Source organism: Vigna umbellata, chromosome 2 (genome assembly GCF_029865625.1).
Source record: "Vigna umbellata cultivar VRB3 chromosome 2, Vumbellata_1.0, whole genome shotgun sequence".
Taxonomy (NCBI): domain Eukaryota; kingdom Viridiplantae; phylum Streptophyta; class Magnoliopsida; order Fabales; family Fabaceae; genus Vigna; species Vigna umbellata.
Genome location: NC_142166.1, coordinates 38084187 through 38110137, shown reverse-complemented (window position 1 = coordinate 38110137; position 25951 = coordinate 38084187). Strand labels below are relative to the sequence as shown.

The 25951-nt window shown below is 32.8% G+C and overlaps 2 protein-coding genes across 3 annotated transcripts; one reads left to right on the top strand and one right to left on the bottom strand.

Annotated features, from left to right (window-relative positions):
- The first annotated feature begins 717 nt into the window (after positions 1–717).
- Positions 718–8162, top strand: ATO (splicing factor-like protein). 2 transcript variants are annotated; one of them, XM_088106715.1, is made up of 13 exons: positions 718–925; positions 1004–1117; positions 1438–1542; positions 1960–2102; positions 2227–2323; positions 3492–3650; positions 3758–3829; positions 4504–4662; positions 4795–4872; positions 5890–6018; positions 6232–6378; positions 7187–7372; positions 7746–8162. In XM_088106715.1, the coding sequence occupies exons 1-12, from the start codon at positions 752–754 to the stop codon at positions 7331–7333; spliced, it is 1524 nt and encodes a 507-aa protein (XP_087962841.1). In that variant the 5' UTR covers positions 718–751; the 3' UTR covers positions 7334–7372; positions 7746–8162. The 2 variants fall into 2 exon arrangements, with proteins under 2 accessions (XP_087962841.1, XP_087962840.1); XM_088106714.1 differs by lacking the exon at positions 7746–8162 and having other exon boundaries at positions 7187–7700.
- A 6331-nt stretch (positions 8163–14493) lies between these two features.
- Positions 14494–22039, bottom strand: LOC124848891 (LOW protein: zinc finger CCCH domain protein). The gene is made up of 5 exons (XM_047326708.2): positions 21122–22039; positions 17577–18438; positions 15724–17086; positions 15388–15471; positions 14494–15201 (listed from the first exon to the last, which is right to left on the bottom strand). The coding sequence occupies exons 1-5, from the start codon at positions 21645–21647 to the stop codon at positions 14545–14547; spliced, it is 3492 nt and encodes a 1163-aa protein (XP_047182664.2). The 5' UTR covers positions 21648–22039; the 3' UTR covers positions 14494–14544.
- Between the last annotated feature and the right edge of the window lie 3912 nt (positions 22040–25951).

Sequence of the window (25951 nt, the reverse complement as noted above, 5' to 3'; positions counted from 1 at the left end):
AAATAAAGTACATTTATAAAAATACTTAAATATGTTTTTAGTATTTCAATTTGATACAATTATTTTTTAATCATTTTAAAAATGAAAAAAAAACAGCACTAAATTATAAATATAACTGCTTTTATTCATTTAAAAGAAGTGATTTAAAAAACCCATTAACATTGCCACATTTGAGACCCAATGAAAGATATATCACCAACTCCCATGATTAATGAACTGATTGTAAAATAAGAAATATACTATGAGTAATTTATATTTTGTTTTTATTAATTGGTTTTTGAGTGAGAAAATGCGAAAATTATTCTCTCCCTTGCCTAGGTTATGGTTGTGCGAGGATCATAATTTTTATTTTCGCTTAGGGAACAAAATTTGTTTACTGAGTGATGCTTATTTATTTCCTAATAACTTGATTTATGGTGTGTCATCCATTAACAAAATAGATAAAAAGAGACTCACATTTTTTAAGAACTGACCTTTTAACATTTTTAGAAGACTTAAAAGTAATTATAGCTTTTGGAGGAAAATTTTTAATTTTTTAATTTCTTAAATTAAATTAAAAATTTGATGAAATTGAGGAATTGAAAACGTGTTTAAGTATTTGAGAGAAGTTTAATCCCGAAATTCATTTAGTTGAGACCCGTTGAGCCTATTGGGTCGTAAATGATAGGGCCAACGTTAGGCCCAAGAGTGATTGGGTTAAGTATTAGCAGCATTTTTTGTGAGAAGTGAGAGGTGTAGAGAGAGAAAGAGAATGTCGTCGACGGTGCTGGAAGTGACGCGGGCGGCACACGAGGAGGTTGAACGGTTGGAGCGGCTGATAGTGAAGGAGCTCCAGAATGAGCCCGGTACCAACAAGGAGCGTTTGTATCAGAGTCACCGTGTGCGGAACATGATCGATACCATTACCTCCACCACTGAAAAGCTTGTGCGTTTTCTTGTTATTAGGTTTTTCCTTCTTTTTCCATTCTCACATCGTGACCTAGCTTGCTTTTCTACGTTTCAGATTGGAATATATGAAGATAACGACAATGCGAGGAAGGACGAGATTGCTGCACTCGGAGGCCAAACCGCCTCTGGAATTAACGTTTTCAGCGCCTTTTATGATAGACTCAAGGAGGTCGGCTGCTTTTTTTTTTTCTATTTTTTCTAAATTTTAATTTGAATTTATCAATTTTTAGATGAAATGATGTTATCTTTTCGTAAAGGAACTTTAAGTGGTGAAGCATCGAAATTGTTTCGTGTTTAAATTTGTATTTATGCAGGTTTGTTATTACAATTTTATGTGGAATGGGAATGAGAATTGGGGATTTAGTCTAGTTATATTTTGTTAAAAAATAATTAACAGGATATGGTGAGCTAGAATCTCACTGTTATTTTACTTCTGTTACTGGTTTATTTCTTCATGAATAACGGATTGCTTCTTTCGTGGTGTTACAGATACGAGAGTATCATAGGAAGCACCCAGTTGCACGTGTTGTTGACGCCAATGATGATTATGAAATGGTTCTCAAAGAAGAACCTCAAATTGAGTTTAGTGGAGAGGTAGGTCGGTCTGTCTGTCTCTCTCTCTCTCTCCCCCCCTCTCTCTCTCTATATATGTATATATACATACACACACACACACATATATATATATATATATATACACACACACATATGGGACAAACAACAAGCAGGGATTGTTAATAATTTAAAGGATAGCCCTGGCAACTCATGTGGATACTCTGTTTTATTTAATCTATTGTGTTCGATTGGTCATTTAAATAGTTTGTCCATTGATTAGTAGAAATATTAAGAGGATATTGTCTGACATTAAGTTATGTTATTTTGAGACATTGAATATGCAAGATGGAGTTTAACATATTCTACCGAGAGGAGAGGCATGCCAGTTTCCTGTACTGATAATTTTTTCCCCTATAGCTTTTTCTGGGCACTGATCCTGTAAAAATTTTCTTTCAGGAAGCTCTTGGTCGATACTTAGACCTGCATGAATTATATTATCAGTATGTCAATTCTAAGTTTGGAGAGCCACTTGAGTATTCTGCATATCTTGATGTTTTCTCAGACACAAATAAGATTCCCCGCAAAATGAAAGTGACCAGGTGAATGTATTCTCTATCGAGTTAATTTGACAATCAATTGGTATTTATGGGGATCCTAGTTTTGTATGAAATTTGTATTTGTATTTGTATAAGCTTCTAATATTTTGCTGTTTGATATCTCCAGACAGTACCGAGAATATATGGTTAATCTTTTGGAGTATCTCATATACTTTTTCCAGCGTACCGAGCCACTGCAAGATCTTGATCGAATTTTCTCGAAGGTTTTTAATGTTCTCTGGCCTCTGTTTTAAACTTGTAGCATTTTTGGCTTAATTTTGAGCATCACTGTACGTATAGCTTTTTTCTTTTTAAGCTCTTTCATCACATAATTAACAAAATGTGGGAATAGAAACTTTAGAAGTCTTTGTTTTGATTGATTTGCATTAGGTTTAATTTCTGAAAATTTTGTTTCAGATCAATCCGGTGATATTGTTGGTCTACCACCTGTCCTGTAATATGATATAGTTTTTGTGCCAATTTCTTCCAAGTACTCAGGCCTTCTGCTACTATATCTTTTCGTCTCTGAAAAAGTAGTAATTATTGGTTTTGATGGGGTATTTTTATTATAAGAACAAGGTTGTTGTGGCACATGTGTAAATATATGGTGAAAACTTGTTTTAGGTGTTAGGACATGTAGAAACCTGGTTAAGGATATTAATAGATTAGACGGAGGGTAACTTAATCTCAAGAGATAGATGAAGACCTAAAAAGTTATTGGGAAAACTTCTAAGAAGGATATAGAGGTCAATAAGTTGTCTATAGACATTATTTCACATCAAAACATTGTGTCTTTTTTCTTTCATGTCCCAATTTCTATTGCATTCTTTACTTATGTTATATATTTTTGAACTAAATCGAGTTGACTTTTGAAATGACTTTATGATTTCAGTATTATATATTTTCTATACAGAAATGCATGATTGGCTATTGGCTAAGTATGAACTTTTAAGTTTCAACAGTCATCTTCAGCAATTCCTACTTCATGTTTCAATTCTGTTCCTTTATTTCTTGGCTGGAGTAATATTGAATGACATATTGCATAGTGAAAAGGTGTGCATCTAAGTTTTGAAAGTTAATCTTAGTCTGTTGGAGAATTTATAAAAAGAAAAAGCTATTTTTCTTGTGTGGTTACTGTTATGGAAGTACTTTTTATTTTAGAATTTTGTTATCACTTTCGCCCCATAAGTACTCAAAAAGACTTCTCAAAATAGTGAGAAATCTGTTTATTTTTTCTAAAGCTTCAACAAACAATTTTTCAAAGTAATTTTTATGAAAGAGAATTTCAAGCAAACTGGCCCATAATATTCATCTTATTGAAATGGGGATTCCTTGTGCATTGTTTTCATCTTCTCTTTTTATGGGAGGACGAATCTAATACAAATGTTGCAGGTTACAACTGAATTTGAAGAAAATTGGGCTGCTGGAAAGGTACGGGGATGGGAAAATGACAATCAGGAAAATGGACATGTACCTGCTGAGACCATTGATCTTGATTATTATAGTACTGTTGAAGAGCTGATAGAAGTGGGTCCTGAAAGGTTAAAGGAGGTAAAGTTCAGGACTCTGTATAATTGTTTGAGTGGGCACGTATTCTGTCAATTATCATAAAACTGATGAATTGATTACATCTTTTTCTGCTCTTGTTGATGTTATAGGCTCTGGCTGCATTAGGGCTTAAGACTGGCGGTACTATTCAACAACGGGCTGAGAGGCTCTTCCTCACCAAGGTAATTTCTAACTTGTACATGGTATAAGGTTATTCACCCCTCCATTCCTCCTTGTATTTTTTATTTTCTTTTTCTGTAGAAGGAAGTTGGAATTTGAAATTATCTTTGCTATGGTATCTCTCTAAAGGTCAAAATTAACGTCATGATGGATGTTTAGTGACTTTGTTTTCCTATTGCCTTTTAACTCATCTGCCTTAAGACCAAGCTTTTAGTATCAGAGTCAAAATTGTATGCCCAAATTGCTACGGTTCATTATGTTAGAACTTAATTGGACCCATCATTCTGGTCCCTTACCCTTATCAGCTATTACAGTTTTTGGAGTACTAGCTGATGTGTAATATAATGGGCTCTTGGCATAATATATAACTTCATGCCTGCATGATTCTATTTTATTAAAATACTGGAAAACGTTATTTGTTCAGCTTGCCATTATCTCATACATTTGAATAATATTGTGGAAGAATGAAATCATTATCTATTTCATAAGTGGCATTTCCGTTGTCCATGGTAGATAACAATAAAATTGAAATTCTTTGACTTACAAAATTCTATATGTTCTAGGAGACCTTGATTCATTGAATTTTGTTTAAAGTGGCTTTGATGCCCTGCCCATAAGCAATATATCTGGCTTGAAAGCTTGCTATAACATCTTTTCTGTTTGTTTTTTTATGCAGCACACACCTCTTGAAAAGTTGGAGAGGAAGCATTTTGCTAAGGGGACACGTAGTGTAGAAAAGAACAGGGTTGCTCCAGTTCCACAAGAAGATGGAAATTCTAAAGAAATTGCATTGATGGAAGCTAAAATGGAAAAACTGTGTGATTTGTTAGAGGAGGTTAGTTCATTTTGCTTATTTTCCTTTAGTTTACTTTCATCGAAGTCTTCTTTTCAGCATTTTGGAAATGTATAATGATTGCATTTATCGAAATTTCTTTCTGGATGTATAATTTTTCTCACCCTTCTGCAGACAATTGCTCGAACAAAAGATAATGTTGTAAAGAAACAGGCCCTAACATATGAAGAAATGGAAGCAGAACGTGAGGAGGTTAGTAGTCATTTAGTCAACGCAATGTGATGATCCTCAAAAACAGTGATTCGTACTGCATTAATTTGAAAATAGTTTCTCAAATTAGCTTTATTCATTCAGCATTGCAATAGCCTAATTGTTGGGAAGGCACCTTAATTTGCAGCCTTGACGGGTATATTTAGTCCCACATGAACTAGAGCTATGACATAAATCCAATTTATAAAGCCTGGACAATTCTCACCAAATCTAGTTTTGTAGAATTGATTTAGAATCTGTGCTCAAATTCTATGATTAACATCTTTTTTTTAGATAATATCTTTTTGTATCTAGGATACCATAAATATAATATGCATTTTTTGTTTGGCTTATAAGCATCTGGTGGCGTTTTTTTTTATTTGAGAAACTAAAATCTAAAGAGGCAATGGCTGGGTAGATTGGCAGTCATTCAAGTAATAACTGGGTTCATCACGATCCCAAGATGGCTTTTCTCCATTCTACTTTTCAATAATAGTACTTTTGAATTATTCACCCCTAAATATAGTTTGATTTGTATCCCACCGATATCTGTGAGTAAACTTGTGTGCAGTACCGGCTTGAGTATAACATTAAATCTTGTACTTTTCTGTTTTAGAATGGAGTCTGCTGTTATAGAGCATCATCTATCGGCATTTTTATGAAAGGATTGAATAGAAAAAGAACAATCTGGCAGGAGTTAACATGAGAAATAAATTATTTACTGCGGTAATTCTTGTATGGCACTTGTTAAAACCATTGTTGCCAACCTTTTGTGATTGACTGTAGAAATTTCAAAAGAATTGACTGTTAGATGCATAACATTATGTCTCTTTTTAGGTCATTTGAAAATCTTGGACAAATAAAAACTTTTTTTTTTTAATTTTCACAGTCCCTATTTACAAGAGAAAGAAGTTTCAGACTTCCGATTTAAATGTTGGCCGTTTACTTTTATTCCTTCTATGTTCTAAAAATGTGCTCATTTAATTGTTCGTTATATTAAATATTATATGATCTTTACAGGAAGAGACACAAGAGGACACTGAAAGCGAAGATGACGAGCAGCAGATATATAATCCCCTAAAATTACCAATGGGGTGGGATGGAAAACCTATACCTTATTGGTTATATAAGCTACATGGTCTGGGTCAGGTATTATTAATTTGTCATTAGAATTTTGGAAACTCAAATCAATATTTTAAAAGAAAATATTGTTACATCTGCTGCTACTATTTGGTAGAATCATGTCACATTAGATAGGGACTTGTTATAGTAGGTTTCTTTGTGGCTCACAATAATATTTTTATATACTTCATTAGCTCAACAGTATTTTGATTATTAAATGAAGTGTAATATGTATTTCAGGAATTTAAGTGTGAGATATGTGGGAACTACAGTTATTGGGGGCGTCGGGCTTTTGAACGACATTTTAAAGAATGGCGCCATCAACATGGGATGCGGTGTCTTGGTATACCGAATACCAAGAATTTCAACGAGATCACATCAATTGAGGTACGCATATATTTATTTATTTCATTCCCTTGCCGGCAGTCAGTCTGTAGTATATTTCTTAAGCTAAACATAAATTACTTTCATCTTCTGTGTATACAAACGCACCATTATTTTATATTTGTTAATGAGTCTTACTGAGCCCATGATTTCAAATGGAAATAGTCCACGTGAACATTATATTTTTTCCCATGGTCTATAACTAATTGAAAATAACTTAATTAGCCAGCGTTAAAATTTTCATTGATGTACTGTTTTGTAGAGAATGCTAATCAAAAGTTTCTTTTATGAGAAAGTGGAATATTTAATGTTGCTAATGCGCTTCTGCTGTCATTTCCAGTGAACTTTTTATTTATTCCTTTAGGGTACTTGTTAGTAGAACCCGTTTATTAAAAGGTTTGAGAGATGTATAACTTAAAAAAACTGGTGTCCAAAATTATGAGCACATGGTTTGATTTAATCAGTAGTATATTATTTAATTTCTCGTAACACCTGAACATTTCAATAAGATTCCGCTTGTGTGAAATGCGCAAAGCAATTTTCAAAGGGCATTTGCTTTCTTGAACAATGTCCAGCAGCTGATATAATTGGCAAAATCTTATTTTGAGCGACTTGTGCAGTTTTTACTCCTTGTCCTTTTATTGTATTTCATATCTTTTATGGTAATTTTGCGATGAAAAGTGGGTCGTCATAAACAATTCCATTGCTAGAATATCTCTATTCGCTCACTTCAGCTCTATGTTGGACTAAGGACGGAAAAATAAAGTGAGGGGATTAATAGTATCTTACATGCTATCATACTCTGTTGCAGGAAGCAAAGGAACTTTGGAAGAAGATACAGCAAAGACAAGGAGTGAACAAGTGGCGCCCAGATCTAGAGGAAGAGTATGAAGACAAAGAAGGCAACATCTATAATAAGAAAACATACACTGACTTACAGCGCCAGGGACTGATTTGAGAAAACAATTTTGAAGATTACTGTTTAGTTTCTCACTTGGTATGTGTGTGTGAAAAGCAATTTACTTTCCAGAGTTGGTGGGAAAAATATGATGCACTACTAGGAAGTGGGGATTGTAGGACAATTAGCCATATTTTGTGGCTTGTATTGTATTTTATTGTGAATTTATGATTATTCTAACCAAGACAGGAGAAGAAACAAATTGCCATTGATGTTAAATAGTATTTGAAGATTTTGGGTATTAGTATTCTGGTATGTTTGGAATCTACTTTGCATGGAACAGTGTCCTTACGCTGGTAGCGTTGTAATATCGTGACATAGGATCTGTTTCACATTTTTTTCATGGATAATTATGTGTTTATTTGTATTTCTGAAAAGGCGTATGTATAACTTAACGTTTGCTTTGTGCTAGGATTGTCATGATATGGAATAAAATTATCATGATTTCCAGGGAGGAAGATCCCATCGATGGTAAAAGTACCTGAGCTGTTGGAACTGCTTCTACCTTTTGAATTACAAGAGACGCTCTGACCATGTTTTAAATTCAATGAGCTGTTTTGTGCTTCCGTAGGGCACAAGAAGTCTAGAAAATGAGCATCAATTGGAACTTTGGTTAAAGATATGCGAGATGAGATCGTCTTCGTGGCGTCATTGAAGTTTTTGTTAACAATAACTAGTTGTTTATAAGGATCACTAAAGTCCGTTATTCAGCGACGTAGATGACGAAATGTGTTTGATTTGTGGGTGACAACTTCCAAAACAATTTAACGGCAAAGCTTGTGTTGCTTCTGAAAATTTCAAACAGGGATAACAGATAAATTTGTTATGTTTTGACGAAAATTTTCTGAATTGATTAAATATGGATAATACTCAAATTTTAGTTAGATACGAAGATATGGATAAATATGTACATTATTGTATCTATTTTAATACTGATATATTCAAATTATTAAAATACTTACCTCATTAAGTAGCCTTTATATATATATATATATATATATATATATATATATATATATATATATATATATAATTATTCTTTTGTTTGACCTATTTTATATTTATGAATTTATTTATATAACTAAGTTATTTTCTTTTTTATTATAATGATTGTATGGTTATTTTAAAATAATATATTATCGATTATAGTTAATCATGAATTATATTTGAATTTTTTTAATATATTTTTTTGACATAAAAGTATTTGATTTTCCATCAAATTGATTTTTTTTCAAAATAATTTTGATTATTTAAACTTTTACTAATTTGGTATTTAAAAATTTGTTCTTAGATCTTTAAGATTCTTTCTATCGTTGTTAATTATACATTTATTTTTCTAAGACAATTTTATTAAATTATGTATCAAATCACTTTTTCTTAAACACATATTGAATTATTTTTATTTTAATTCTTTTATTTGTTGTTTATTTTACCATTGTTTCGGGTGAAATGTTGATATTAATGTCCAAAAGATTGTCTAAGGGCTTTAATAGTTGTATTATGCTCTAAATCTTTTTGTAGTTGTTTCTCAAAATTGTTCGAAGAGTATCTATGGAGAGTATTTATAGAAGGATGTCAAAGCCAACTTATGTTTGACAATTCAGATATTAACGGTGCAGTCAATATAATCACCTATCTTCTTACTTTAAACCTATATTTATAGATTTTAAAGTGAGATTCTAATTAACAATGACCTAATTAAGGTCCAGTTGATTATAATCATATTTTACCTTAAATTGTTCAACATTAAAGTTAATGATCTTGACAGTTGACCAGTCGGACTGTCCGGTCTTAATGGTGGATTGTTCAAATGTTTTATTAATAGTTGATTGTCTAGATAGGTGATCGGACGATCATACGGTACAATCATGTAGATTATTTATTTTGATAATTTGTTATATAATTATTTATATTTTTTAATTTATTATGTAATTTTATCATCACACTTGTATAAAGACATTTTATTTATTATAATATAATAATTTAATGTTATTGTGATGAATCTTGTTTATCATGATTCAACATAAATTGAAGTTAAAAAGATCAAATATATATGTTAAATTTCAATTTTTTTAGTTTAATATTTATTCTTTGTATTAAGTGATGTGTTATAATTTTTATTTGTGTATAAAAATATATTTCATTAAAATTTTAAGAAAAAATAACGAAACATTTAAATATTTTAAAAATTTTGGATACTTACTTTTTTATTATATAAAATTTATTTTATTAATGTTTCAAACTTAATAAATATTTTGGTTATCTAACATTTTATTTGATAGTCTAATTTAAAATACATAAAATTATAATTTCTTTTAAAATATTTGATATTAAAAACTATGTTTTTTATATTGAATATTTTATAGGCTTAATACCCTATTTTGTCCCCAGTTTCGTTCGAAAATGTCAAATTAGTCCATCCTTTAAAAAATGCGTCAATTACGTCCTCACTTAATAAAATTTGCATCAATGAAATCCCTTCTGTTAAATCCGTACAAACGGCGTTAATTATTTTTCTCTCTTATTAAGTAACGCCGTTTGTACGGATTTAACAGAAGGGATTTCATTGATGCAAATTTTATTAAGTGAGGACGTAATTGACGCATTTTTAAAAGAATGGACTAATTTGACATTTTCGAGCGAAACTGGGGACAAAATAAGGTATTAAGCCTATTTTATAATATCATAACTTTTTTTGTTATGATTTTTTTGTTATATATAAAAACCAATTAATTAATAATAGTAAAAAAAATAAGTATAAACATCGTAGGAACTCTCTAAAACTCTTCCCCCTAATTATCTCTCACTTCTCTATAATATATCTGACTTCTCGATCATCTGTTTGACGTCAAGAAGTTCCTAGGAGATGACGGCTGAGTAATCTCTATTCTCTACCGATCAGTTCTTGGTTTAGAGTAAGTAAGTTTATAATCCCTTTTTCCTTTAATTCTTTGTCTATGATCATGCTTAGGAAACCCCTACGCATGTGTCATTGGTATCCTTTTCCTAATTCTTTGTTAATATGAGATTCTAAAGACTCTTTCCTATCACAATTTGGTGATTTGTAGGTGTTTATAGAGTTTATTGTGTGGGAAGCAAAGAGTGTGCGTTTTTAGAGCTATGTAGCTTCGGTGTAAGGTAAGAGAAGCTAGTTGTCTATCTCTAAATTATGGTTGTTGTGTAAGTTTGGTGTTTGTATGTATGTTAAGCTGATTTAGTTATAATTACAATAATTGTTAGTGTTAGTGCATTGAAATGAGTATGGTTGAGTATTTGATGATTGATTTCTAATGCATTGTAATTTTGATGTTATGGTTGTCTTAAATTATATGTTATGAAGTTGTATTGATGTCTGGGATTGGCTGCAAGCATTATGGAGTAATGAGTTATTAAAGTTATGGGTTTTGTAGTTAAAAAGGGAGGTTTTAATAGGCAAGTTTGTGAGATAAGAGTTGGTTTGAGAAATATGATATTTCAGGTCGATTGTGATATTAATTGAAACTTGTTAGAGTTGTGAACTAGTTGAAATCTGATCTACAAATAGGAGGTAGTCCATTAGTGGTGTTCTGGATGGTTTTAAGTGCAAATTGGAGGTTTTGAGTAGTGAGATATTTAGGTAGGAGGTATGAAGTGAATTGGGGAATTTGGGGTATATTGTTAGACCATTTTTTACTTGTTTAGACTCCTAGGTGGTTAATTTATGGATTAGAATGTGTAGAAGTGAAATTAGGTAGTTTAGAGTAGTCAAGTCGGTTTGGGGTAGCTACTGAGTTAGAGATGTGTTCTTAGATCATTCACAGTAGGAGGTTGTAGGAACCATTTAATTATGTGTAGAGGGTAGAAAATGTCATATTAGAAGTATAGTAAGTTCTAATGTCACACTAAGCACCCTTTTTTTGAGAGCACTAGTGCTGAGCACCCCTAAGCGCCCTTTTTCTGAGAGCTCTGGCGTTGAACACCTCGGAGCACCTTTTTTTAGTGGGTTCTAGCGCTTGGGCACCCTTTCTAGGCATTGGGCGCCCTTTTGCAGTTTTTTGTTTATGGTGTTTTAGGTTGTTTTGTGATTCTTGATGCATTGTTTATGATACTTTAATGGATCTTTAACGGTGTCATGTGATTCCATTTTATGTTATATAAAGTTCCATATATGTGAATGAAATGTGTGGAAAAGAGTTCCAAGGAGAAAATTCTTATTGGTGATATTAAGTGTTGTTAGTATGAATATATGTAGCTTAATTCTAGAGGTTATCATGACGCTCTAATGATCATTAAGTCTCAAATAGAGAGATGAGTCATGTGGTAAGAGTAGCAAGAGGTTCTAGTATGTGGTTTTTCTCCAATTGACAAAGGACACTTTAACAGACTAACCTTGTGTGATAGCTTTGAGTAGGTCATTATTCCACCACACAAGTGCAGAACCTACCATAACTCTATGTTCATTCTAAATCCGAATAGTCCAATCTATGATTAAGATGTTTTGATTGTTTTGTGTGAAATATGACTCATATATGAAACATAATGCATATTATGATTTGTTTTGTATTACTAGTTTACCCTTATGTTTGTATCTTGTCTTTTTGTACTTGTACATTACTGTGTTGATGATGATCATCTGGTGAGTGTAAACAAAGAAAAATAATATAGTTGTTGAACAAGTACTAGGTGGAGACAACTGAGACGCATAATAGTTTTAGGAGCTAAATTCCTTTTAATTGTCTTGTTTGGTTTGAATAGAGAATCATTCTTGTACCTAGTTTTGTTGAGACTTGTACGTTGTATATAAAATTAGTTTTTATATTGAATTAAACAACTGTAAAATAATTTTATGTTTCTTATCTGATTAACTAGTTTAATTTATTAATCATGTGATAGTTATTTTGTAATTAAACATCATTGAATGTTACTAATGATGTAAACGGTTGTAATTAAACGGTTGAGGAATTTGTGAGTAAAAGGTGTAAGATTGTTGCAGAGTTTGGATGAAGTGTGTTAAAGGATTTCTAAAGGTGACTTCCATCTCAGAAAGATGGTTCATCACAACTTAAGAAGGTTTCTTTGCGTATATTTCTTATTTGAACTTCCTCAAGTTGGAGATTGCTGAGTCAGCATCCCATTCCAGATTTTATGAAAATATATTTCCTTCACAACTGTTGCCTTTCTGCATTCTCACTCCCTCTTTTTCAGGTGTTATAATTTTTTTAAAATAATAATAACTTTTTAACAAATGTCATAATAGTTTTAAAGTGTATATATATAGAAAATGAAAAATTAAATAAAATTTAAAGTGTAAAATCGTTAAGTAATTGATATTATTTTGAATTTAAAAAATATAATTAATACAAATAAAGTCTTTTCTAAATTTGGACACTTAAAATGTAAAGGAAAATATTTATTAAGAAATGGTTTCGTAAAAAACCACTACTATTATTTTCCTTCACATTTCTTCTATATTCTTAGAATATATTAATCACTTAAAAAAAGTTCGGATATACATCAGACTTTGTCATCTTTCGTTCGTAACAAATGGCAATGCTGTTTCTTATGGGTCGCTGAGATAAAGAAAAATAGAAAATAAAAAAGAATTAAATGCTTAAGTAAAAACCTTTTTGGAGAAATTGAGTATGTTACGGTAATGTATAAATTATATTAATTCTTGAAAAAATATTATTTATTTGTTTTTCTTATAAATATTTGTTGAAAATCTATTCAAATAAAGGAGCCAGTTCTTGATTAAATCCTGTTTGGATAAATTTCGAACAAATATTTGCATAAAAATTAAAATTAAGTTTAGTTCTTCATGAATTAATATTAACTTATACTTTTTAACTTTTGTTGTACTCTTATTCAACTTCGTTCGATATTTAACGAGATTGAAGTAATAAAACATATTGTGTAACTAAGGCCTAATTTCCTTCAATGTTCCCTCCTGCATAAAATAAAAAAGAAATTGAAAAATTAAAGTAATTATAATCCGTGGTAAAAGATCATATTTATGATAGATCAAACACATAAATTATAACACCACACGATTTGAAGAGCACTTAATCAAATAATCTTTTGGGAAAAATCTAAATATAATAAGTCATCTTTCACATAAAAAAATTACAGAAATTTTACGTTTTCTACTTTTATGTCATGCTACTGAACTGCTGAATTTAGTTGAATTTCAATTTTTGTGGAAAATTTGTTAAACATCCAAGATCCAAAATTGATTTAGGTTAAACAATTACACAATAATAGCACTTATCAATTGCCCAATATCATCATATTTTGTAAATAGTTATACTGTTAAGAAATTGCTGATCAGTTTCTTAAGTAGGACTTTTAATATTATTATAAAATCAACCAATTCAGAACATATAACAATGTTGAATTATATGACAATATACCTTTTATATTGTTATAGTATTTGTTCAACCTATTGTAGTTCCCAATACCATTCACTTTCAACCTAATAAATTAAACTAAAAAAACCTACCAAACAAAATTATACCAACACCAGATAAAAAACCTACAAAATGATGTCTAAGTCATTAAATAAAAAATAAAACCTACCCAAATTTGTAGTTTACAAAAAATTTAAACCAATAATTTCGAAAGGTGTCAAAACCGGTTTTGCTAACAGTTTCGAGAATGATAGACAATTCTTCTGAACATTATTCATGATTGGGATAAATTCCATAATTAAAAAATGAAATGAAACGCAACAAAATGAGAATAAAAAGTATATTATTAAGTTAGACCAAGACTTCAGCAATTATCAATATGGACGAGAAAGTTTCAAAAAACATTACTAGCATTTCTAAAACAATCAATGGAAAAGGATAGAAAATGAGGTTTGAAATAAGTCGATGTTGAGAGAAAAAAGGGGTTACACAGGCAAAAACATGAAAAATGCAAGGACCTCATGGAAGAAACAGTATTACCATTTCAAATTCTTTTTAAAAACTTGATAAAAATGAAGTGAAATTGCGAGCTCCATTGCACTCTTGGTGCAGAAGGGCAAGCAACTTTTGGACTACATATTACTGCAACGGCATGGAGGAGAAGAAATGCGAGAAAACTCATGCATGGGGGGATTAGGAAGGCTATATTCTAGGGAATATGAATGCCTTTTCTTTTATTCTCTCGCTCAAAATGAAAGCAACAAAAAGAGGAAGGAAATTAAAACCTGATGGATAAAAAGAAATGAAAGAAATATAGAAATTGTCTCAATGTGTACTTTCAGGAGAATGATGTATCCGGCTTAAAATTAGTGACTCAGACTCATTTGAACCAGGCATCAAAGCATCACAAGCTTTGGGAGACCCATCCTCAACAATTAAGGGATTAGGATTAACCTTTGTGTCACCAAAACCCAGCTTTTCATCTGCACAATGGGCAAAACCAGTAGTTTTGGCTTTGCCATCTATGTTATCACCCTCTCCGTGCAAAGTGGAGTCCAACTGAGCTTCATTTTTAGCTGCCAAGGAGTAATCCTCCTCTGCATCCCCTGAATCCACCATATCAGTAGTGAATTCGGGCTCTTTCTCTTGCAAACCTGCCACAGCTGCTGCTTGGTCCACATGATCAGAAGATGGACAGGACATGCCAGACTTATCATGATCTTGCTCCATTTGGCTGCAGGTTTGATTGATCTCTTCCAATTGCTCTTTTGCAGGAGACATGGTTTCCACTTTGCCTGATTCTAATGTAGGTATTGGCACATCTTTGATCCCATTGGAAGCTGAGACCGAAGCATGCCCATTCTCCGAACTAGTGATAGGAATCGACTGATCCGCTTGCATCATGTTGGATACCACAATATTATCTACCTCCCCCTTGTTAGGTAGCTTCACCGTGTGCTTCTTGTAGAGGTCCATGGCAATCTGAAAATTGGAGAAAATATTCATTCATTAAGAATACAGAATTCGGTATTTAAGCATTCATAGAACCTAACAGAATGGACAAGTTTGGAAAGATAAAATTATAGACGTATATTCAATACCAATAAATTGTTAGAACAATTAAGGGTTAGAGAAGAATATTATTAGAATTGTAAATATAAGCTTTACCTGGAAGATAGAATTGTCAATTTCTGGAAAAGGTGAACGCCTTGATAAGGTGGCAGCATATTTCTGGCGTGTTCTAGAACCATTCTGTCAATTCACAGGACAGAAAGAACTGATAGTCAGGGACCATTTGTAGCATTTGATTAATATACAGATCAAATTTAACAAAACAAAACAGTTCACTTAAATAAAATCACTTCACTAAAAGGGTAATAAAAAGTTGTTCTAAATCACTTCAAGCTATATAGTATGCATAAAAAAAAGCTTAGACGAAATTCATTTACAGTTTTACTATGATTTCTGGAACAAAATGGGAAACAAAAATGTTTTTTATAATACCTTCAATAATAATTCTGTACTGGCAATTGTATCAACTGAAGCACTTTTGTCAACATTCAGAGTACACATACACTGGTCATACAACTCTGGCGATACCAAGTCCACTGAAATGTCAAGTTTGGAAAGGTAAAAACGGCTGAAAAGGGAAGTATCATCACGTGGTGTCAATGTATCGGCCTCCTTTTCAAGAAGGGTTGAGGATAAAGAGTGCTGTTGTACTTCTGCTGGAGAACGGAGACTGAACAACTTCCTTTCAGGAGATTTCTCAGCAAGTTCATCTCGGATATGTTCATCCTGAGACATCTGACTTGTCAGATCAGTCAAACCATTATCAGCCAGGGCAGGAACTGATTCATCTTTGCGGACTGGGGAAGGCAATTCCTTCTTTGAATCACAATTCTGCTCTTTCCATGTCTCTGATCCAGATTCCCATCCATGACTATTTGCTGAATGCCTATTCCTATCCCAATCAGAATTACCATACAAGTGAGGATCATCTCTGAAGACACCATTACTACTATCCCATCCATGCAAATGAGCAGTTCCTGTACCATCCATCAAATTTGGCCACCCAAGTGGGCGCAAGTGACCCGGAAATCTGTCAGCATCAGCAATATGGTAAGGAATGCCAGCATGGTTAACTTCCATAGGAGGCCTAACACCAAAAAGAGGCTGAGATGTAAACTGTGGCACCATTGTTTGAAAACCTCCATGAGCAGGACCAGGAGGGAAGGGAACAAATCCATTTGGTAGTGGTGAATTCCAGTTTGGAACTGCCCTCCAGGAATTGCCACCATGCCCTCTACCAAAGCCAGGTTCACTACTTCTTCTGTATCGTGAATTAGAGCTATCTCTAACATCATCATCTAAAGAACCCATATAAGGTCTATCTAAGGTAGCCCTGAAACCAGGTGGAGGAGGAATCAATGATGCATTGCTCTGATTAGTCCTACCATATAAAGATGAATCTGCTTGAGAGGGCTCATCCGATAGTGGTTTCTCTAGGGTCGACTCCCGGCCAAGTCTATCATCAGAAGTAGAGAAATCTCTTACATCAGTACCGTTCCTCCTTCCATTTTCATCAATTTCAAGATTCCGCCTAACACCACTCCTGTTCACATACCTGCGATCAATGCTTGTTGATGAAGGAGATCTATCAATCAGACCCCCAGGTGACGCCTTGGTACTGGATGGCCTTTCAGTTGACAAATCTCCAGCATGACTTTCATCTATTTTAATGGGTTTTTCCATTAATTTGTATTTAGGACCTCTATCTGATGTCCCAGAGTAACCCTCTCTTGAGCCTTTGGTTCTCTGTTCTACTGTTGGATCTCTGTACTTTGAATCTTCAGCTTTTGTATTTCTGAAACGTGGGTAATGGCAACCAGTTATTATTGTTCGTATGCTATAATTCCCATGCAAAAGTAATAGTTAGAGTTAACCATAATATTTAACCTGTGCAAGCTAAACTTATAATTCTCATCAACAAACTAACTTTAATTATTTCTCCTGTTGGCAAAGGGGAGGTTTCTTATTTAGCTTAAAATACCCGCATATTTATACAATAGTGTAAAACCATGTTGTTGACAACATGAGTTGCCTTGAAGGTTAATCTTTACAGACTCTGCAATCATAAATGAGAAGCTTACGCTAATTATTAGACTTCCTCGAGTAAATTACACACGTGAATTGTTTTATCAGAAATCATACTATAGCACTACTACATCAAAAGTAACAATGCCTTGAAAAACTACTGAAATGAAAACGCAAAAATCTACTTCCCTAATCACCACCTGGAAATTACAAAATAAAGTCATAGTTTAACCAAATTTCCAGCAAAAATTAAATAGTACCTATAGTCATCTTTGCCAATATGTGTATTTGAGGCAGGAGAAGATCTGTGCTTATTGCTAGTCCCAGTTGAATCTGCATGAGCTTGTCGATGTTGAGATCTTCCTCTGTCAGCATCAGAATCCGCTCTGCTGGTGCTTAAACTCTTTTTTTCTGCATCAGGATAGTAACTCTTAACTGCTCTAGATTTAGAGTCAGTATAATCATCACGATCATCCAAAGTTCTTTTCTTTGTTCCACTGTCTTTTCCTCTAGCACTTCTATCATCCACATGTGATCCATCCCGATCACGTCGACGATCACGTCGACGGTCACGGTCTCTGTCTCGTTCACGTTCATGATCACGGTCACGATCCCAGTCCCAATCTCGATCCCTGTCGTAATCATGATCTCTGTCAATATCATAATCACGATCACGTTCACTATGATGTTCAGGATCACGAACAGAATCCAAATCACAATCTCCATCACGATCGCGATTATGGTCTCTATCACTCTCTGGAAGCTTGGTTCTCTTTTGCCTTGATTCCAGGCTATTCTTTTCGTCCCTAGTGTGTTTATCATCAGACCTAATGGTAGTATGATCTTTGGCAGGGCGTTCATCACGTTGCTTGTCATGTCTATGTTTGTTCTCTCTGTCTATTTCTTCCTTATATTTGTCTCTGTATTTCTCTTCCTTTCGCCTATCATCCTTCTTTTTAACATCCTTAGCCTCATCCTTAGAAGATAAATGTCTATCATAACCATCACCAACATTATCTAGATGTTTATCACCATCACTGTAGTCATCCCTCTTCTTCCTCATTCGCCTCTCAAGCTGGTTATCAGGTTCAGGGCTTCTTAACTCATCCATTTTCTTGGAATCTGCAATAACACAGCCACAGATCAAAATCAAGAATTGTCTTCTGAACCAAATCTGAGTAGACCACATGAATGTATGTAACAAAAATATAGAAGAAATAGTTGCTTCATATGGAAGTGCTACAAGAAAGAATATGAAAAAAAGGTGAACTTAAGTTATGTTATTGACCAACTACACAAACAAATATTTAATTTTCACATAATCCACAACCACTACCCTAGAGCCAGGTAGAAACTTGTTTAACAATACTTTAACATCCTGCTGTCAAACATAAATAATCCTAAAATGTTGAATTAGGCTTTCAAGCGCAACCTCAAGTAGGATGAATCAGTTGAGTCCCAATTAAAAGTACATGATATGATGCATGCTATGTTTCACACTAAAAGGATCAAAAGAAATTGAAAACTTCCACACATTTCACAATAAAAAATCACATAAATGACCAGAGAAAAAAATTGCATTCCACCCCAAGTAAAAGATAAGCAGGCATGATTTACTCATGAAATCCGTTAGATTAAAGTAGAAAAAGGATACACACAGATTCAAGTATGCACATGAACAGAGACACAGAATAATTAAATTCTATCCAGTTCACTAAATGTTCAACTAAGTTGCAAGATTGCCAGGAAAAAATATATTCTATAATAGACTAAAAAACCAATTCAACACAACTGAGATTCAAATTCAACAAAATTCTATAATATACTAAAGAGCCCACTCAACACAACTGAGATTCAAATTCAACAAAATATGGTATAAAACCAAATTTGAAACTAATAATGCAAAACACGTGGATCACTCTAGCAATGGATAGTTATAAGAAAATTTGTAGTTCCCACAACGAGAAATGAAGGTTAAAGAACCTGATGTTGTGTAGCATCTATAAAGAACCTGATGTTGTGTAGCATCTATAAAATAACTTCAACAAAATTTCTGAATGAAATCATATCAACGTATTATATGACCACTTTTCAGGTCCAAGCCATGTAAACCTAAGCAATGAAATATTGATATTTTAGAAATAACCAAATTTGATCTGTTGTAATATACGAAAACTTCATTTCAATTACCTTATAATTCACCCAAAACCAATGAGTCTATACCCCCATTGAAACACACCACCCCAAAATTTAGCATTGAATGATTCTTAACAGCTTTAATTTGTCAGTCCATAACCATACAAGGTAAAATAATTCATACCCTTAAAGTAAGTTTTGCATATATGAGTGAGGAATCTAAGCAGAAAGTTGACCATAAATATGGTAAAAGATACATATTCTTTCCTTGTATTCACCAACATGAGGCATGTTAATAAATAAGCACATATAAAATTAATAAATGTAAATCATGTGGAGAAAAACACATATAAGAGTGGGTCCTTTAACAGTAAAATTGTATCTCTATCGTAAACAGACTCTACTATTTATTGATAAAATTAAAAAAGGAGAGAATTCAAACTCTGTAAATACCTGTAACATAAATTGTTTTGTAAGATAATTGGAACTTCACATTCAGATTCAAGGATGAGGTCAAATTTAATAATCGAACTTAAGATTACAGTTACGTTTCTAATCTAATTATAATTGTAAATGACAGACAACAACCATTTTTTCTACGTCAAACCAATGACTTGAAACTTAACATGAATGGCTTATCATTTCATTTTAGTCTATATTTCCAAAAAACAGGAAAAATCCAACAGCTTTTACAATATGCCAAACCTAGAATAAAACTTTTCTTCATATAAAGATCTGAAAATGTCAACTATGTGAATTACATTTAACCACACATTGTAACACGCATGAATCAGTTTGGGCCGACACATAATTAGCACTTAACACCGTACAATAATATATATATATATATATATATCTATATATATAAATAAATAAATATATATAAATATAAATATGTACTTATCAAAGCAACTCAACTAATACTCTAGCCTAAATCCATCAATTTTCTTTACCTATTTGATGTCTAAAACTCTGTTCATCATCCAACAACCTCATGATAGAAGGAAGACAATGTTAACTCATTAGAAGGGGAGGAACAACAAAAGCAATCACAGAAACACAAGAGTCTGATAACATGCCTACATTTCCAAAAGAATGTCACAAGACAGTAAATTGTCGGAATAAATTGTCGGAATGACCTGTACATGAGTACAGGCATCGAATAAACAGTGACAACAGATATAATGGAAGGAACAAGGAGGAGACATTAGATATTACAGCTGTTAAATACTGCGCCTGTTCCAACAAAAAAAAGGACAGAGAAATTGAGAACATGTGTACGATACAAATGGGTAGAAATTGCTTGACATTCAAATTTACAGTCATCAACTACGTCAAATCGGTCACAGAATTCCAAACCTGCTTACGAACTATTTATAGATAGGCAAAAACACAACCAGTCAAAGTATCATATGGCTTGTTCCCATTGTTCCTCCTAAACTAAGAGTAAGAGAGATGCCTTATACTCGAAACTAAGCTAATATTTAAAAAGCCTTATCCCTGGTGCTCTGATCAAAACAAAGCACCCAGCCGAAAGTCAAATATCAATCCCATTACATGCTAATCTTTATTAACACGCACATAATGCGCACAATACCTGCTTCAGTTCAAAACAAGTCACGACACTACAAATGCAACGACGTCAATCAATCAAGTCAAGTTACCTTACCATTAATTTCAAAGACCTGCTTGGAAACGCGCTGTTCTTGCTCATCAACCGATTCCTCACTCCTACCACCTTCTTTAAATATCCTCTCCTTCTCCGTCGCACCCTCTCTGCTTCGCCCCGAAGCCGAATCCCTATGCTTCCCATCCCCTTTACCGCTACTCCTTTTCACCTCCTCGCCCTCACCGTACACTCCCACGCTTCCGTCCCGCCTCCTGCTCTTCGAATCCCCCGCCGCCTTCGACTTCTTCGTCCCTTCCTCACCGCCATTCCACCTGTCTCCGCCGCCGCCGTCCTTGCGCCGCTTCGACGACGACGCGTACTCGTCAGAGTACTCCCCGTTCCCGTGCGCCTCCTTCGAATCCAGCCTTCGCTTCTCCCCGGAACCCGAATCCTTCGACGCCTTCGCACTACCGCTCTCCTCCTTGCTCCTCCGATCCTTCGCGCCGGAATCTCGCTCGGAGTCGGAGTGTTCCCTCGCGTCCCGAGAACTGTGCTTGCTCGATTTGTGCTTCGAACTGCGCGGCATCGCGGAGGCGAACCACACAACAACAAGAAAACCCTAACCGTCGAGTTGAATCGGGAGAAATGGAGCGCGTCGTGCACAGAAACCCTAATTAGAAGAATTGAGTAAGAGAGAATGAAGCGCCTGAACCCTAATAGAGAGAGTCCTCGCACCGGATCGCGGAGATCGAATGTGAGAAAAATTACGACAAGACCCAATAGGTATACCCTGGTCGGTTAGGGTTAAATGCGGAAGAGCGCGTAAATGTTGAGTTGAGCAGTAGAAGAAAATCACAACGAGATCGAAGGACTCTCTCTCTCTCTCTCTCTCTCTCTCTAGTTCTCTTTCCCCTCGGGGTTTGTGTAATCTATGTATGTGTGTAGGGTGTATTTTTGGTTTTTGCTTTATCGACCTTGATGAATAATGAGAAATGAAGAGGGGGAACTGGGGATAATGGGAAATAGTGTGTGTTTACAGAATTACCCTTGTTTATTTAGAATTATGTCGGTGGTATCCCTGTGCGGCGCGGGTTTCGTGTTTGGGTTCACAGTGCTGTAAATTAGGTTACGCTTTGTCTGAGCTCTCCAATAGGAAATGGACACGGCGTTTCATGGTGGTGCCTCCTCACCCTGACTCCTCGCGTGGGGTCTATAGATAAATAGGAAATAGGAAATTAGAGATATGATTATGTTAAGGTTAGATTTTGTATGTATTTAGTGAGACTTTTTTTATGTGCAATTAAAGTATAATGTTGGTTAAAGGGTAAAAGAATTTTAAAATATGAAGACATATATTGGTTTTCAAAACGAGAAAGAAACACAAATATGTACAAAATTTAAAGATATCTAAAGAAAATTTTAGATACTTAGGCACTGTGTATTTAATTTTTTTTTTGTGTTCGTAATTTTTGTAAAGATGTTAAATAGTAGAGATATAGCTATTTTAAGATTAGATTTTATATGTATTTAGTGAGGTAGTTTTCATAACGTGGAATCACATTTTCTTTGGATTAGATGATGGAAAACAAAAGAAAAAAGTAAAGGAGGATAATTATAGGAAAATATGAAATTTTAATTGAGTTTTAACAAGAAATTTTACATACTAGAAGACTCAATAGAACAACATAGTTTTAATAAATACATGATTAAAAAAAATATAAATTTTTAATAAAATATAAAGTTTTAATAAAATTGATTCATTTATCAAAGACAAGCTACAAAGAAACTCTTAATTATCTCAGTTTTTATATTTTATGTGAGATACTAAGCACTCACACGAAACAATTATTTCACCCGATTTATAACAAGATCAAATATAAAAGATTCAATTGAAAAACTAATTGTTATTTTAATGCTCAATAAATCAAATAAATTTAATAGACTTAGAAAAAAAAGTTTAATAACATATGATTTTGATTAAGAACTAAAAATATCTAAAATAAAACATGATTATGATTCACTGCAAAAAGTAATCTATCAATATCAATCTCATTAGGTGAAATAAGGACATTAAGAGAACAAGTGAAGTTACTTGAGGATTAGAAATAGATTCACAATGGTTACGTCCTTTAAATCTTCTATAAAACAACTAGATAAAGAGAGAACAATTATATTCCGTGTCTTTGTTAAAATTTGTAGGCAAACTAAAATTTCACAGAAAAAAACATTACTTATGTTTAGTTAGCAAGCTAAAAGAGATCAATACATCTTATACATGCAGAGATCAATACATCTTATACATGCATTAGATGAATATTTTTTTGGTGAGCAACTTTGTGACATTTGATCACTCTTAATGCAACTTTATCATCTTAGACAATTTGGTAAAAAAAATACTTACTTGTTAGCCAAAGAATACTCGAGAACTAAAAGAATCACAAATTGATAATAAAATAATTTGTAAAAATAATAATTGAACCATGTCAAACAGAAGTAGTTGAAAATTAAAAGAATAATAGTTGAGTAAATAATATTTTATTAAAATAACACTCAATGGGTTGTTTATGAATGACTACAAGTCCAATCAATACTCAAAGATTAATAAAAAATGATTATGATCCCAAAAAATACTTTTACTATATTTTCTGACATTAGTTTGTTTAGTCAAACTCATTCGATTGATTAAGAATTTGACATAACATCCATTATAATACACATTGGTATAAAAATGTGTATTATCTCTTTCTTTCTGTTTTTTTACATTTTATTGCATGTTATTCTTATATGTACAAATTTTAAAGAAGAATTTTCGTGTAATAAGTATAACTAAAACATTTTCACAAGTAAATTAATCAAATATAAGTTATGTTGCATGATGACACAATGACATAAATATCATTAACTAATTACTTTATAAAACTATTATTTTAATATCACTTGGGATTATATTTGTGAAAGGTGTCAAACACAAAATTAAAAACCCAATTCAACTCTTTTTTTTTTCACATAACTCAATTCTATCTATCCAAATTTACGAGTTTTAATATTTAATTAAGCATTGTAATATGTACAACTATATTTTAAGTGAAAAAGGTTAATCACTTTATAGTGATTAACGACTAGAAACCAGGATAAAAATTCTGTGTTGATTTTCTTGATCCCTAAACTCTTAGCACATCAACTGTTCGATAAAAGTTCGCTAAGAAAATCAACTTTTGAAACCGATTATTTTAACTTGTGTTGTGATCGTTACACGCTTTCCGCTATCAATATTTTATTCCGTTGCGCGACTCTATAACGATACCGATTGTTTCGACAAGTTTCTTATAGAAGAAGGATTAAAATGTATCAAAGTTTGAAAGAGGGACCAAAAATAAAATTATTTCATAGTTAAGCGACTAAAAACATATTTAACTCTTAATTTAATTCATATAGCTTGGTTTATTATTAATTTAGCTAAAAATAAATGTGCTTAACCTATTTCGCTTTCTGATAAATAAATAAAAATTAGAATTTACTTCGAACGAATTGACAAATTAAATAGGTAGGTTAATTTATTTAATGATATTTTATTTTATCAATTTATTTTATATATTTATTATAATATAATGAATTGACTTGAATCAAATTTTAAAATCAATTTTTTATAATGATAATGTCTATGATGTAAATATGACAAATAAATAAATTAAATATTTAAATTATTTAAATATTATTAAACAAAAATTATAATATTTTAAAATATTAAAATAATCAATTTATACAATTGAAAATAATAAATAATTATAATAAAATGAATTATTAAAAATAAATGAATATTATCATTGATGTATATTATATGTTATTCAATCTAACTCAAACTTAACTTAAACTTAAATAACCGAGTTAAAGAACAAAGTTAAACCCATAATGAGTGAGATTATAGTTTAAATCTATTCTGATATCCCTTTATTTTTAGGGTGTTGCTTCCTCCACCATCACGCCTTTCTCCCTCCACGTCCCCTTTACTATTTTGTCCCTCAGTAAAATTTTATTTGTAGGGTTATTATTTTTTAATTTTACCCATTCACAACCTATTTCATTAATAACCTATTCTAGTCCCGTACATGAGTAAAATACTTTTCTTTCATTTTAACATTATATTTCTTCCTCCTCTCTTTCTTTTGTCGTTGTGAGATACTACAAGTTACAAAGGTTGGTGGTGGTGGAAAGAATTATCAAGCAGTCTCCCTCTCGTGGTGCAGTGCGTGGAGTGATGCAGTGCGTGGAGTGATGCAGTGTGTGGAGTGCTTCCTCGTATTCGAATAAACCTTGAAATAAAACCCTAAAATAAAAAATGCAACTTTTAAACGGAGGTGACATCCTTCAACGGATGTCAACATCCTTCAACGAATGTCATCATCTATTTAAGGAAAAACGGATGTCAACATCCTTCAACGGATGTCAACATCCTTCAACGGATGTCAACATCCTTCAACGGATGTCACCTCCTGGTTTAAAGTTTACATTTTTTATTTTAGAGTTTGTTTTATTAGGGAACATCCGTTGAAGGATGTCACCTCCGTTGATGTATACTTCCTCACGATGGTTGATGCTCTGGACGTTCCTCGATGTTCTTCCACACCATGGCGGCAATGGAAGCTTTCAAACAAAAAAAAATTGGGAAGAAAAAGGAATGGAAGTGCGGGAGGTGGGGGAGGTGAAACAAAAAGAGGGAAAGGGGAAGAGAGTTTCGTGGGTGGATGATGGGAAAGTAAAATTAGGATTTCAAATTATTTAAAATAGGGTAAAAGTAAAAATCTTTTTAACTTAAGGATATAATTGTATTTAAAATAATGTGGGGAGGTGGAGGAAGTATAGGGTGGTGGTGGAGGGAGCAAGACCCTTATT